Genomic DNA, 16334 nt, shown 5'->3' on the forward strand with positions numbered 1-16334 from the left:
CTCATTTCATTCCTAACTGTGTCCCCTGGTTCTGGACCCCCCCAGCCAGATGAAACATCCTTTCTGCATCTATACTTTCCAGCCCTTTAAGAATTTTGTAAGTTTCAATGAGGCCACCACTAATTCTTCTAAATTCTAGAGAATATAGGCCCAGCCTCCTCAATCTCTCCTCATAGCACAGTCTCACCGTCTCAGGAATCAGTCTGACAAACCTCTGCTGCACTCTCTCCATGGCAAGTATATCATTCCTTGAGTAAGGAGACCAAAACTTTACACAATCCTCCAGGTGAGGTCTCACCAAGGCTCAATACAATTGCAGCAAGACTTCTTTACTCCTGTACTCAATTGCTTTTTCAATAAAGGCCAACATACCATTTGCCTTCCTAACTGCTTGCTGCACCTGCATGTTAGCTTTCAGTGACTCATGAACAAGGGCACCCTTGTCTCTTCGGACATCAACACTTCCCAATCTTTCACCACTTAAAAAACACTCTGCTCCTCCGTTCCTCCTACCAAAGTGAGATAACCTCACCTTTATCCACATTGCATTCCATCTGCCATGTTCTTGTCCACTCACTAAGTCTGTCCAAATCCCCTTGAAGCATCCTTGCATCATCCTTGCAACTCACATTCCCACCGAACTTTGAGTCATTCACACAGTTGGAAAAATTACATTTGGTCCCCACATCCAAATCATCGATGTAGATTGTGAACAGCCGTGGACCCAGCACTGATCCTTGTGGTGCCTCACTAGTAATAGCCTGCCACCCTGAGAATGGCTTGTTTATTCCTACTCTCTGTTTTCTGTTCATTAACCAATCCTCAATCCACACCAGTATATTACCCCCCAATCCCATGCGCTCTAATTTTGTTTATTAACCTCTTGTGTGGGACCTTATTGAAAGCCTTCTGAAAAGGATGTTTCCTCTTGAAAGAGAATCTAGTATTGAGGCTCACTGTTTAAAAATAAGGGGTCACCCATTTAAGACAGGTATGAGGAAAAACATACACAGGAACAAGGAGCAGGAGGAGGCCATTTGGCCCCTCGAGCCTGCTCCACCATTTAATAAGATCATGGCTGATCTGACAGTAACCTGAAATCTGCATCCCGCCTACCCCCGATAACCTGTCACCCCCTTTGCTTACCAGGAATCTGTCCATCTCTGCCTTAAAAATATTCAAAGACTCTGCTTCCACCACCTTTACAGGAAGAGAATTCCAAAGACTCAACCTCTGAGAGAAAACATTTTGCCTCATTTCCATTTTAAATAGGCGACCCTTATTTTTAAACAGTGACGCCTTGTTCTAAAAAACATTTTCTCTCAGAGGGTTGTGAGCCTTTTGAATTCTCTTCCTCAAAAAACAGTGGAGGAAGAGTCTTTGAATATCTTTAAGGCAGAGCTAGATAGATTCTTCTAGGGGGTGAAAGGTTATCGGGGGTAGACAGGAATGTGGGGTTGAGGTTAAAATCAGATCAGCCATGATCTCATTGAATGGCGGAGCAGGCTCGAGGGGCTGAATGGCCTCCTTCTGCTCCTAATTCATATGTTCATACATATGTTTGCATGTACATCCACAGGTTCCTCCTTATCAATTTTGCTCGTAAAATCCTCAAAAAACTCCAAGAAGCTTGTCAAACATGATTTCCTTTTCATAAATCCATGTTGGCGCTGCCCAATCAGATCATTATTTTCTGTGTCCAGTTATCACTTTCTTTATAATAGATTCGAGCATTTTCCCTTTTACTGATATCAGGCTGACAGATCTGTAGTTCCCTGTTTTCCCTCCCCCCACTTTCTCAAACAATGGGGCTACATTTGCCACTTTCCATTCTGCAGTCCACATGGCTGAATCTATAGAGTTTTGGAAGATGATGATCAATGCATCCGTTATCTCTACAGCCACGGTCGGGATTTTCCCTCTCCCGCCCGCCGACGCGATCTTCCGGTCCCGCCGCAAGTCAACGGGCTTCTGGCTGGGGGTCCGCCTCACCCACAGCGGGTCCCACCCACAGCGATGCTGGAAATTCCCAGCCCACCTCTTTCAACTCTCTGGGATGTAAATTATCAGGTGCTGGGGATTCAACAACTTTCAGTCCCATTCATTTCTCCGGTGCTACTTTGTTACTAATACTGATTTCTTCCAGTTCCTCATTCCCTCGCGTCCTATCGTTCTCTATTGTTTCTGGGAGGTTTTTTGTATCTCCCTCCGAGTAGACAGACACAAAGTAATTATGTAGTTTCTCTGCCATTTCCTTATTCCCCATTATAAATTCTCTTGTCTCTGCCTATAATGGACCCACATTTGCCTTGACGGAGTACTGAGGGAGTGCTGCACTGTCAGAGGGTCAGTAGTGAGGGAGTGCTGCACTGTCGGAGGGTCAGTACTGAGGGAGTGCTGCACTGTCGGAGGGTCAGTACTGAGGGAGTGCTGCACTGTCGGAGGGTCAGTACTGAGGGAGTGCTGCACTGTCGGAGGGTCAGTACTGAGGGAGTGCTGCACTGTCAGAGGGTCAGTAGTGAGGGAGTGCTGCACTGTCGGAGGGTCAGTACTGAGGGAGTGCTGCACTGTCGGAGGGTCAGTACTGAGGGAGTGCTGCACTGTCGGAGGGTCAGTACTGAGGGAGTGCTGCACTGTCAGAGGGTCAGTACTGAGGGAGTGCTGCACTGTCAGAGGGTCTGTACTGAGGGAGTGCTGCACTGTCAGAGGGTCAGTACTGAGGGAGTGCTGCACTGTCGGAGGGTCAGCACTGAGGGAGTGCTGCACTGTCGGAGGGTCAGTACTGAGGGAGTGTGGCACTGTCAGAGGGTCAGTACTGAGGGAGTGCTGCAGTGTCAGAGGGTCAGTACTGAGGGAGTGTGGCACTGTCAGAGGGTCAGTACTGAGGGAGTGCCGCACTGTCAGAGGGTCAGTACTGAGGGAGTGCTGCACTGTCAGAGGGTCAGTACTGAGGGAGTGCTGCACTGTCAGAGGGTCAGTACTGAGGGAGTGCTGCACTAGTCAGGGGGTCAGTACTGAGGGAGTGCTGCACTGTCAGAGGGTCAGTACTGAGGGAGTGCTGCACTAGTCAAAGGGTCAGTACTGAGGGAGTGCTGCACTGTCAGAGGGTCAGTACGGAGGGAGTGCTGCACTAGTCAGAGGGACAGTACTGAGGGAGTGCTGCACTAGTCAGAGGGACAGTACTGAGGGAGTGCTGCACTGTCAGAGGGTCGGTACTGAGGGAGTGTTGCACTGTCAGGGGGTCAGTACTGAGGGAGTGCTATATTGTCGGAGGGTCAGTACTGAGGGGGTGCTACACTGTCAGAGGGTCAGTACTGAGGGAGTGCTGCACTAGTCAGAGGGACAGTACTGAGGGAGTGCTGCACTGTCGGAGGGTCAGTACTGAGGGAGTGCTGCACTGTCAGAGGGTCAGTACTGGGGGAGTGCTGTACTGTCAGAGGGTCAGTACTGAGGGAGTGCTGCACTGTCAGAGGGTCAGTACTGAGGGAGTGCTGCACTGTCAGAGGGTCAGTACTAAGGGAGTGCTGCACTAATCAGAGGGTCAGTACTGAGGGAGTGCTGCACTGTCAGAGGGTCAGTACTGAGGGAGTGCTGCACTAGTCAGAGGGACAGTACTGAGGGAGTGCTGCACTAGTCAGAGGGACAGTACTGAGGGAGTGCTGCACTGTCGGTAGGTCAGTACTGAGGGAGTGCTGCACTGTCAGAGGGTCAGTACTGAGGGAGTGCTGCACTAGTCAGAGGGACAGTACTGAGGGAGTGCTGCACTAGTCAGAGGGACAGTACTGAGGGAGTGCTGCACTGTCAGAGGGTCAGTACTGAGGGAGTGCTGCACTGTTGGAGGGTCAGTACTGAGGGAGTGCTCCACTGTTGGATGGCCAGTACTGAGGGAGTGCTGCACTGTCAAAGGGTCTGTTCTGAGGGAGTGCTGCACTGTTGGAGGGTCAGTACTGAGGGAGTGCTATATTGTCGGAGGGTCAGTACTGAGGGGGTGCTACACTGTCGGAGGGTCAGTACTGAGGGGGTGCTGCACTGTCGGAGAGGCAGTACTGGGGGAGTACTGCACTATCAGAGGAGTAGTACTGACGGTGTGCTTCAGTGAGACACACTCTCAGTACTACTATAGAATTACATAGAATTTACAGCACAGAAACAGGCCATTTGGTCCAATTACTCACTGCCTGTGTTCATTCTCTACATGAACATCCTCCCCATTCTTACTTCTTGTACTTGCTTGCTTCATGTCAACATATCCTTCTTTTCCTTTCTCCCTCATGTGTTTATCCAGCTTGGCTTTAAATATATTTATTATTCACCTCAACCACTCCCTGTGGTAGCAAATTCCACATTCTCACCACTCCACCATTCTCATGGTAAAGAGATTTCTCCTGAATTCCCTATTGGATTTATTAATGAGAATCCTATATTTATGGCCAACACAAAAGCAAAACACTGTGGATGCTGGATGTCCAAAATAAAAACAGAAAATTCTAGGAACATTCAGCAGGTCAGGCAGCATTTGTGGGGAGGGAGACAGAGTTAATGTTTCAGGTCAATGGCCTGACCTTATATTGATGAACCTAGTTTTGGTCTGCCCCCACAAATAGAAACATCTCTTCTCCATGTCTACCCTATCAAACCCTTTCATCACTTTATAGACCTCCATCAGGTCATCCCTCAGCTTCTCTTTCCTGGAGAAAACATACCCAGTCTCTTCGGTATTTCCTGATTGTTATAATCTCTCAGTTCTAGTATCATCCTTGTACACCTCTGTTGAATCTTTCCAGAGCCTCTACCCTCTTTAATATGGTGACCAGAACTGTCACATCCAGTCGTGAATGGTGGTGGACAATTAAACAACTCACTGGAGGAGGAGGGTCCACAAATATCCCCATCCTCAATGATGGAGGAGCCCAGCACATCAGTGCAAAAGATAAGGCTGAAGCATTTGCTACAATCTTCAGCCAGAAATGCCAAGTGGATGATCCATCTCGGCCTCCTCCGGAGGTCCCCAGCATCACAGATGCCAGTCTTCAGCCAATTTGATTCACTCCATGTGATATCAAGAAACAGCTGAAGGCACTGGATGCTGCAAAGGCTATGGGCCCTGACAATATTCTGGCAATAGTACTGAAGACTTGTGCTCCAGAAATTGTCGTGCCCCTAGCCAAGCTGTTCCAGTACAGCTACAACACTGGCATCTACCCGGCTATGTGGAAAATTGCCCAGGTATGTCCTGTACACAAAAAGCAGGACCAAACCAACCTGACCAATTACCGCCCCATCAGTCTAGTCTCCACCATCAGTAAAGTAATGGAAGGGGTCATCAACAGTGCTATCAAGCAGCACTTAATTAGCAATAACCTGCTCACTGATGCCCTGTTTGGGTTCCGCCAGGGTCACTCAGCTCCTGACCTCATTACAGCCTTGGTTCAAACATGGACAAAGGAGCTGAACTCCCAAGGTGAGGTGAGAGTGACTGCCCTTGACATCAAGGCAGCAATTGACCGAGTGTGGCATCAAGGAGCCCTAGCAAAACTGGAGTCAATGGGGATCAGGGGGAAAACTCTTCGCTGGTTGGAGTCATACCTAGCACAAAGGAAGATGATTGTGGTTGTTGGAGGTCAATCATCTCAGTTCCAGGACATCACTGCAGGAGTTCCTCAGGGTAGTGCCCTCGGCCCCACCATCCTCAGCTGCTCCATCAATGACCTTCCTTCCATCATAGGGTCAGAAGTGGGGATGTCCGCTGATGATTGCACAATGTTTGGCACCATTCGCGACTCCTCAGATACTGAAGCAGTCCATGTCCAAATGCAGCAAGACCTGGACAATTTCCAGGCTTGGGCTGACAAGTGGCAAGTAACATTTGTGCCACACAAGTGCCAGGCAATGACCATCTCCAACAAGAGAGAATCCAACAATCACCCCTTGACATTCACTGAATCCCCCACTATCCACATCCTGGGTGTTACCATTGACCAGAAACTGAACTGGACTAGCCATATATATACTGTGGCTACAAGAGCAGGTCAGAGGCTAGGAATAGTGCAACACGTAACTCAACTCCTGACTCCCCAAAGCCTGTCCACCATCTGCAAGGCACAAGTCAGAAGTGTGATGGAATACTTCCCACTTGCTTGGATGAGTGCAGCTCCAACAACACTCAAGAAACTTGACACCATCCAGGACAAAGCAGCCTCGCTTGATTGGCACCACGTGCATAAACATTCACACCCTCCATCACCGACACACAGTAGCAGCAGTGTGTACCATCTACAAGAATTCACCATGGCGCCTTAGACAGCACATTCCAAACCCACGACCACTACCATCTAGAAGGACAAGGGCAGCAGATAGATAGGAACACCACCACCTGGAAGTTCTTCTCCAAGTCACTCACCATCCTGACTTGGAAATATATCACCGTTCCTTCACTGTCGCTGGGTCAAAATCCTGGAACTCCCTCCCTAACTGCACTGTGGGTGTACCTACACCACATGGACTGCAGCGGTTCAAGAAGGCAGCTCACCACCACCTTCTCAAGGGCAATTAGGGATGAGGCAATAAATGCTGGCCTAGCCAGCGATGCCCTCATCCCGTGAATGAATAAAAAAAAACTGTGCTCAGTGTTCTAACTGCGTTACTTACTGAAGTGTGACAGTCTGAACTCAGCACTCAAATCCTGGTTTGTGACTCAGACCGAGGAGGTTGTGACTAACTGAACCAACCTTCATTCACTTTCTAACCACATATTGATCTTCTGTCATGAAGGCATTAATTAGCATAGTGATTATCCACTGCCCTGTTAGTGTAACCGGGTGAGGAGAGACAATGGTTTCTCTTAATGACAAGTGTTCCTTTAGCATTTCTAGTTCATCTCAGCTACCACCACTGAGTTAAAAATCTGCATATATCTACTGTACATGTAACCCTTCGAGTCTGTTCTGCACCATTCCTTCAGATCATGGCTGATGTGTGGCCTAACTCCCCATAGCAGCCTTTGTCTCACATCCATTAATGCTATCATTACTGGGGGAGATGGTGGTGTAGTGGTAATGTTACTGGACTAGTAACCCAGACACCCAAGCTAATGCTGTGGGGCATTACTGCAGCTGGTGGAATTTAAATTCAATTAATAAATGTGGAATTGAAAGCTAATCTCAGTGATGTTGACTGTGAAACTATCATCCATTTGGATGTAAAAACCAACACCATCTGGTTCACCAACATCCTTCAGGGAAGGAAATCTGCTGTCCTTACCTCTCAGGCCTACATGTGACTCTAGATCCACTGCAATATGGTTGACTCTTTACTACCCCCTGATGTGTAGAGTTAAAAGGCAATTAGGGATGGGCAACAAATGCTAGCCTTGTCAGTGTCACCAACATGAAAGAATAAAGAAAAAAAAGTGCTCTTGGTCAACAAAAATCTATCTCAATCTGACCCTCCAACAATGCAACGCTCCCTCAATACTGACCCTCTGGCAGTGCAGCACTCCCTCAGTACTGACCCTCTGACAGTGCTGCACTCCCTCAGTACTGACCCTCTGACAGTGCAGGACTCCCTCAGTCATGACCCTCCAACAATGCAACGCTCCCTCAATACTGACCCTCTGGCAGTGCAGCACTCCCTCCGTACTGTCCCTCCGACAGTGCAGCCCTCCCTCAGTGCTGACCCTCTGACAGTGCAGCACTCCCTTAGTACTGACCCTCTGACAATGCAGCACTCCCTCAGTACTGACCCTCTAACAGTGCAGCACTCCCTCAGTACTGACCCTCTGACAATGCAGCACTCCCTCGGTACTGACCCTCTGACAGTGCAGCACTCCCTCAGTACTGACCCTCCGACCTTGCAGCACTCCCTCAGTACTGACTCTCTGACCTTGCAGCACTCCCTCAGTACCGACCCTCCGACCTTGCAGCACTCCCTCAGTACTGACCCTCCGACCTTGCAGCACTCCCTCAGTACCGACCCTCCGACCTTGCAGCACTCCCTCAGTACTGACCCTCCGACCTTGCAGCACTCCCTCAGTACTGACCCTCCGACCTTGCAGCACTCCCTCAGTACCGACCCTCCGACCCTGCAGCACTCCCTCAGTACTGGTCCTACAACAGTGGAAGATAGTTCCAAACTTCTACCTCCCTGTGTGTATAGATGTTTTTCACTCTTGAATGGTCTGGCCCTAATCTTTAGATGTCCTCTTAGTCCTTAGACTCCCCAACCATTGGCAATATTTTGTCTCTATCTCTATGTTCCCCTCAATTAATGAAAACTTTGATTAAATCACTCCTTATCCTTCTAAATTCCAGGGAATACATCCCTAGGTTATCTCTCCTCACAATTTAACCCTTGGACCCCAGGTTTCATTCTGGTAAATTTGCATTCCTTCCATGGCCAATATATCCTCCCTAAGATGTGGTGCCCAAACTGCTCACAGTTACTCCAGGCGTAGTTAACCAGGTCCAAATTCCCTTTTTTAGGAATTTTGCTTCTCCCTCTTAATAACTTAGAGCTCCGAGTTAGGGATGCAATGCAGTTTTGTAAATAGGATGCATAAATTTCAATGTAATATTCTACATTAGATTTTACCAATTATTTATACATTAACACAGCCATAGCTGCATTCCAGCAATTATCTTTTCTTATTACTGATGATAATGTTTACAAATTTCTGTGAATGGTTCAAAATCCAACCTTAGATTGCCTTACAATTATCACTAAAACTGATTATCTGATCACTTCACTCAAGTTGTTTGTTGGAGCTTGCTGTGCACAAATTGGCTGCCCCATTTCCTACAATAGCGGTTAGAATGCAAAAGTACTTCTTTGGCTGTAAAGTGCTTTTGGATGACCCAAGGTTGTGAAAAGCGCTTTGGAATTGTAACTTTTTTCTTTCCGAATGGGGAAATTTACTGAGCGGTAGTGGGTTTGAGCTGAGGTTTCGCAGAAGATTGAGAAAATGCAAATGCATCGTAAAAAGAACGTCTGTCATTTACACACAAATTTCCTTGCTCCTTCTGTGTACCTGTGAATGCAAATTCCAGGATAATTCAAGACCGTTATTGCATGGAAGCTGCTTAAAATGTATCGTAAGATGTTGTCACCTGAGGAAGAAACCATTTTGTGCGGCAACAGTTTGTAATTCGGAAGACCTCTCCGAGGTTAGTTTCCAAATTCTCGGTTTGCCGGCACGGTCTCATTGTACCATTTGCTGCAACCTCCACTCATCCGCCAACCCTTGGACATGGGCCATAAAATAGCCGGCTTATCCAAATTTCAACCTTCTCTGCAATTACATTTCTTGGCCAAACTCTGAAATTGAGTGGTGAGACATTTTGAAATCCTTAGAGGTTAAGAGGGAAAGCAAATAGCTTTATAACAAAAATTGAAGGATAGATATTAACATTATTCTAAAATGCTACATCCAATGGTGTTTAATTCGAATGCTGTACTTTTGCAGTAACTTTATTTATAGAATGATCTCAGAACATTCCAATTAGCAAAATAAAGATTTACATCGGTATTAATGATGCCACGTTAAATGTACATCAGCACCAGACGAAAGAGCAAAGAGCCATTTTTAAAAAAAAATTATTCATGGATGTGAGCATTTATTGCCCAATCCTAATTGCCCTTGAGAAGGTGGTGGTGAGCTGCCTTCCTGAACTGCTGCAGTCCCTGTAGGGACACCCATAGTGCTGATGGGGAGGGAGTTCCAGGATTTTGACCCAGTGACAGTGAAGGAACGGCCGATATATTTCCAAGTCAGGATGGTGAGTGGCTTGGAGGGGAACTTCCAGGTGGTGGTGTTCCCATGTATCTGCTGCCCTTGTCTTTCTATGTGGTAGAGGTCAGTAGTGAATTAAATAGTATAGCTTTCCTGGTATTTCTGCAATTTACGGTTTCCTGCATTTGCTGTCACAGTACACCTTTCAATGCCCTCCAGTCAAAGCTGCAATTATTTTTTTAATGGATGAATCTCCAGATCACTTTGAAATGGTACGAATATATTTCAGATTAATGATATTACTGAAGTGAACAAAATTGGATATTGGAATTTTTTTTAAAAAATGAATACATTCCGGAAAAGTACAATGGGCTGGTCAGATAATTATAGAATGGTAACAGCACAGATGGAGGCCATTCAGCCCATTATGTCTGTGCTGGCTTTCTGTAAGAGCTACTCAGCCACCTCCACTCTTCTGCCTTTTCCTGTAGCCCTGCAATGTTTTTTTTCCCTTCTGATAGTTATCCGATTCCCTTTGGAAAGCCATGATTGAATCTGCCTCCCTGTGAAGATGAATGTTATCTTTTTAAATATTTTTGGAAATGTGGTGGTATTCTGTAAAGAATGCTGTGTGTCCATGGGTAATTAAACTGGGAGAAGTATAGTAAAGACAGCCTGTCAGTGGGAACTGAGAGATGAAAGGTAAAGGTACGAGATACATGCATGTGTAATGAGAGGCTATGGTGAAGTTAGAATTACAATAAGTTGGGTTTTAAGATTTGCATTAGGTGATAGGTAAGGACTTGGCTTTTCAGCTGCTAAATTTCAAAGGGACTTTAAGGGACTTCTATAAATTACAAAGGTTTCGCAAGTAAACAAGGAAAAAGCTATTGAATTTTATTTGACCTGAATGTGGAGGCTATAGGAAGACATGAAAGATTTTTATGGGCAGGATTTTCCCTTCGGTGAGCGGTGGGCAGGGCCCCCTCGCCGATGCGTAAAATGACACGTGGTGACGTTGGGCGGAACTCCTGAAGTCACCCCGCCCCATTTAAATGTTCCGGTAGGCGGGGGCTCAGCAAAATCAGCTGCGCGCCCACCGACCTGTCAATGGCCAATTGAGGCCATTGACAGAGTCATTAAACTAATTAGTGGACCTGTCCGTCCAATTAAGGCTGGCGGGAAGCCGGGAGCCCTGGCAGGAATTAGAAAAAGCACGAAACCTCATCCATGGGCGGGATGAGGTTTCATGTAGATTTTTAAAAAATTTTAATAAAGTTTTTGTAACAATTATGGACATGTCCCAACTCATGTGACAGTGTCTCATGAGGGGACATGTTAGAGAAATGTTATTATTCTATTTTTAGCTTTTTTACATATAGAGCCGATCTCCCTGAGTCAGCACTTAGCCTCAGGAGATGAGTGCGCTTTATCGTGCGCATGCGTGAAAGAGCGCACTCTCGATTTTGGGATCGCCCCCCACCGCCCACACAGGGAGCGCACAGTTCTTCTGTGCGGACGTCACGCTGGGCGGGTCTTAATTGACCCGCCCACGTAAAATGGCAGTGCGCCCTCGATCGGGGGTGCCAATCTGAAGCGCACCTGTGCCCGCCCGCTCTTCAACTTCGCCCCCAACGGGGGGAAAATCCTGCCCTATATTTTGGAAACGTTGAGTTCAAAGAGGTGCTTAGGACAATGGAGTCTAGGATGAAAAGAGAAAAAAGATGTTTAAAGGAAATGTTTTGTTGAGTTGAGGTGGCTACGTGGGGGAAATGTCTTGAGACCAGCTCTGTTCTGAGAGGAGGTGTGAATTTGAAGCAGCCATCCAGTTTTCAGAAAGCAGTCTGTTTCTGAATTTCCTTCAGGTTTCCACAGCAGAGTGGAAGACAGTGAGAAGCCATGTGGTATACTTTATTAAAGTAGCAGCAGGTTTTGCCTTGGGTAATATTACTGGATTTTTATGGTTAAAAATCTATGAGGGAGCTGTTGCCAAGTAGTTTACTTGTGTGTTCTGACCAAGTGGGTTTATTTTAGGGAATATTTTGTAAGACTGTTTCAACTGTGTAATTTTAATCTTGTGTGTTTAAGTTTTGTTTCTTCTTGTTCATAAATCTTTTAATTTTAAAATCCTGTAAGTGTTACTGGGGTTCTATGCTTCTGGAATCAGTAGTTTTCCCCTCATTTTCAAAACATAAAACAAAAAAAAAGGTTATGATCAGTAAGACAAGTTTTCCTCTGGGATTTGGCTTGCTCAACAAATAACATCGGCTGCAGTTGTAACACTCCCCCACACTCAGGCAGCACATTAACCACTCACTGCGTAAAAGGGTCTCCCTCATTGCTCCAATGGTTCTTTTTCCAATCACCTTAAATCTGTGCCCACTGATTCTTGCCCCTTCCACCAATGGGAACAGTTTCTTTCAATCTACTCTGTCCAGACTCTTCATGATTTTGAATACCTCTATCAAGTCTCTCAACCTTCTCCAGGAGACTAGTTCCCAGCTTCTCCAATCTATCTGTGTAACTTAAGTCCCATATCACTGGAACTATTCTCCTGAATCTTTTCTGCACCCTCTCTAAAGCCTTTACATCCTTTCTAAAGTGCAGTGCCCAGTATTGGGCACAGTACTCCAGTTGAGGCTGACCCAGTGTTTTATAAATGCTCACCTTGTTTTGGTACTCTATGCCCCTATTTATAAAGCCCAGGTTACTGTAGGTCTTTTTAACCACTTCCTCAACCTGCTCTGTCACCTTCAACAATTAAGGATGTGTACGGCCCGGCATCTCTGATCCCAAACACATGTTGGAATTTTTACCGTTTCCTTTATATTGCCTCTCCTCATTCTTCAGACCAAAATGTATCACTTTGCACTTTTCTGCATTAAATTTCATCTGTCTTGTGTCCACCATTTCACTAACCCGTCTACGTCCTCCTCACAGTTCACAACGCTTCCAAGACTTGTGTCATCTTTGAAACTGTGCTCTGGACACCGACATCTAGGTCATTAATATATATCAAGAAAAGCAGTGGTCCTAGCACTGAACCTCCCTCTATACCTTCCTCCAGTCAGAAAAACAATTGTTCACAGCTACTTTATCTATTTCTTGTCACTCAGCTAACTTCATATCCGTGCTGATATTGTCCCTTTTATTCAACGGGTTTTAATTTTACTGTTCTGCTATTGTGTGGCATTTTATTAAAAGCCTTTTGGAAGTCCAACCACATTAACCTCATCAACTCTCCATGATACATGATCAAAAAGCTCAAGCAAGTTAGTTAGCTATGATTTTACCTTAACAAATCTGTGCGGGCTTTCCTTGATTAATCCACATTTCTCCAAGTGGCTGTGAATTTTGTCCTGGATTATAATTTCTAAAAGTTTTCCCATCACTGAGGTTGGACTGACGGGTCTATAGTTGCTGGGCTTCTCTTTACACCCTTTTTTGAACAAAGGTGTAACATTTGCAATTCTCCAGTCCTCTTGCACCACCCCTGTTTCTAAAGAGGATTGGAAAATTATGGCCAGTGCCTCTGCAATTTCTGCCCTTACTTCCCTCAGTATCCTTAGATGCATCTCATCCAGCCCTGGTGCCTTATCAACTTTAAGTACAGACCTCCTTTCTAATACCTCCTCCTTATCAATTTTTAGCCTCTCCAATGTCTCAGCCACCTCCTGTTTCACTATGACTTCAAACAGCAATTGAAAAACAAACATGAGGAGTTTTCTTTTGGGATTCTCTCCCGAACTGTGCAGGCACATATCAAACTGCTCAACATACCCAGAATTTTCTAATTGTATTTAACATTCTTTATATTAATATATAATAATTAATATTTGTGGAGTTATAGATTTCTTAAAATGTTAAATTGTAATATGCAGCTCAGTAATGAAGGAAAAGGAAATACTGTCTGAATAATGTGATGTTAAGAGACGTCGTCAGCTGTCCCTCGATTCGAGGATGATGTCTACTCAGGGTAGCGAGTTTCTGCCATGGGTCTTCATGTGACTGAACAGGCCGATTCTCGACCCGTAGACCTTTGGGCACTTGGGGCAGGATGTCCCACGAGACAGTGGGATCCAGAGTGCAGGATTTGCTTCCGTTTCTTTTCTTCTCTGCAGTGACCCTGCCTCATCGTTAAGATGTTGTGACTCAAAGCAGCCTGATGGACAAGTTGTCGCCGTTTTGAATGATTGGTAGCAAGCTCCTCCCAGTCACTAATGTCAATGCTGCCAGACTTCAAGGGGAACTTCAGAGTGTCTTTGTAGCATTTTCTTTGTCCACCCTTGGTACACTGGCCATTTGAGAGTTGAGAAAACTGGAGGTTATGAGATAATGAAAGATCTAAACTGCAACTTATAAGAATCGGCATTACAAATTCTCGTGTCTGTAACTGTGAAACCTGTACTCTTTTAACACAGGGAATGGTGTCTCTAACTGTGAAACCTGTACTCTTTTAACACAGGGAATGGTGTCTGTAACTGTGAAACCTGTACTCTTTTAACACAGGGAATGGTGTCTGTAATTGTGAAACCTGTACTCTTTTAACACAGGGAATGGTGTCTGTAATTGTGAAACCTGTACTCTTTTAACACAGGGAATGGTGTCTGTAATTGTGGAATCTGTGACTGCTTTAGTGAATGGACTGGGAATGCCTGTGAAATCTGGATTGGATTGGAAAGCTTCTGAAGATTGCACAGTAATAGAAAGGACTCCTGAACGTGGTTTATCTTCTGCTGCATGACTAAGGATATTACCAGAAGCAGCTTTCAAAATGCACTGCACTCACAAATAAACATCTTTACTTGCTAACGTATCCATGTTAGTTTTGCTACTTGGCTGCACCATTGGAAGCAAACAGTTCCATCGCAAATGCACCAACATAAATGGCAAAATGACCATTAGTGACAAATGTACTGGGGTTATTAGCATGGGCGTCTGACATACTGTGATGCCTTTTAATGAGACTAGCTTCAATAACTAATAATCTAGAGATATGCCAGCAAACTGATTTTCTTATATGCCAAGCAAATGCTTAGGAATTGAGATTACAACTGCATTATTTTGGCTGTTAGCAAATGTGTAACTCATTACGAAGAGATACTGTTGGCAGTAAATCTGCAAATGGCCAAGCGTTTTGACTGATCTGCAAATGACTGTTGCAATAAATATAGACTGGCACAGAAGCTGTCTGTTCTGACAGTCATTCAATAAGTGATTTAAACAACTTTTACAGCTTCCTAGTGTAGCTTATTCTTAACTGTGCTTTTACAAAGGCGTACATATAGTTTCAATAAAAACAATGTCACTTTTAAGCAACCTGTGTGGCTCTTCAGTCTGTACGAGTTCAATATTTCTAATACCAGATGCAATGGTTCTTCTCTCCATTGGAAAAGAAAAATGAAAACAAATCACCAATATAAGACAGTCACTGATAAATCCCATAGGGAATTCAGGAGAAACTTCTTTACCCAGGGAGTGGTGAGAATGTGGAACTTGCTACCACAGCTAGTGGTTGAGGTGAATAGTGTAGATACATTTAAGGGGAAGCTGGATAAACACATGAGGGAGAAAGGAATAGAAGGATATGCTGTGCGAAATGGGCAGAGATGAAGAGGAATGGAAGGAGACTAGTGTGCAGCATGAACACCAGCATGGACCGGATGGGTCGAATGGCCTGTTTTTGTGCTGTATGCTTTGTTTATGTCCATCCAGTGCCAGTGATGTAGCACATCAAGAGTAGGATTCCTGCTGTAAACCCGTTCTGCATGTTAAAATAGCTTTGTTGTAGGAAAGTGCATCCAGTTGCTGTAGGATTGCCAACCCTGTTGGGGCATATTCCTGGATATTCAATGACATAATAACTTCCAACTGCACCCGCTGCACATTTCCACCTCGTGTTGATGATCAGGTACATCCTTGCGTGTTTGCAATCGGAATCAGAAAGTGAATAGAGCCCCCATCAGCCAATGGCTGATCCTTCGCTATCAACCAAACAGCTTTTATTCCCCCATCTTCAATATTTTTGTAACAAAAGATAAACAAAATTCTTCAAATAGAAAAACATAAGGCCATTGAAAATAGGAACAGGAGTAGGCCACTCGGCCCCTCGAACCTGTTCCACCATTCAATAAGATCATGGCTGATCTGATCACTGCCTCAACTCCAAACTCAACTCAAAAATCTATCCAACTCAGTCTTGAATATATTCAATGACCCAGCCTCCACTTCTCTCTAGGGTTGAGACTTAAAAGATTAACAACCCTCTGAGAGATGAAATTCCTCCTCATCCCCATCTTAAATTGGAGACACTTAGTTCTGAAGCTATATCCCCTAGTTGTAGATTCCCCCATGAGGGGAGGCAACCTCCCACCATCTACCCTGTCAAGCACCCCTCAGAATCATACAAGTTTCAATAAGATCGCCTCTCTATATTTGAAACTCCTTCTCCTGGAAGAAAGTGAAACAAACACACAACTTATTCTGAGTTCTGATGAAAGGTCATCGACCTGAAACATTGGCGGGGATTTTCCAGCCTCACTGTGGTGGGACCCGCTGTGGGGGGAGGGGTGTGGCGGCCCAGCCAAAGGTCCATTCAGCGGTGGTG

The 16334-nt window shown here is 45.3% G+C and overlaps 1 protein-coding gene across 1 annotated transcript in view; it reads left to right on the forward strand.

Annotated features, from left to right (window-relative positions):
- itgbl1 (integrin, beta-like 1) overlaps window positions 1-15042 on the forward strand; it is a 190498-nt gene extending 175456 nt beyond the window's left edge. Inside the window, exon 11 of the mRNA XM_078546062.1 lies at window positions 14325-15042. Coding sequence (XP_078402188.1) covers window positions 14325-14416 — 92 coding nt within the window. The 3' untranslated portion in view covers window positions 14417-15042. The remainder of the gene's footprint in view (window positions 1-14324) is intronic.
- The last annotated feature ends 1292 nt before the right edge of the window (window positions 15043-16334 follow it).

This window comes from Cetorhinus maximus, chromosome 7 (genome assembly GCF_964194155.1).
Source record: "Cetorhinus maximus chromosome 7, sCetMax3.hap1.1, whole genome shotgun sequence".
In the NCBI taxonomy this organism is placed as follows: domain Eukaryota; kingdom Metazoa; phylum Chordata; class Chondrichthyes; order Lamniformes; family Cetorhinidae; genus Cetorhinus; species Cetorhinus maximus.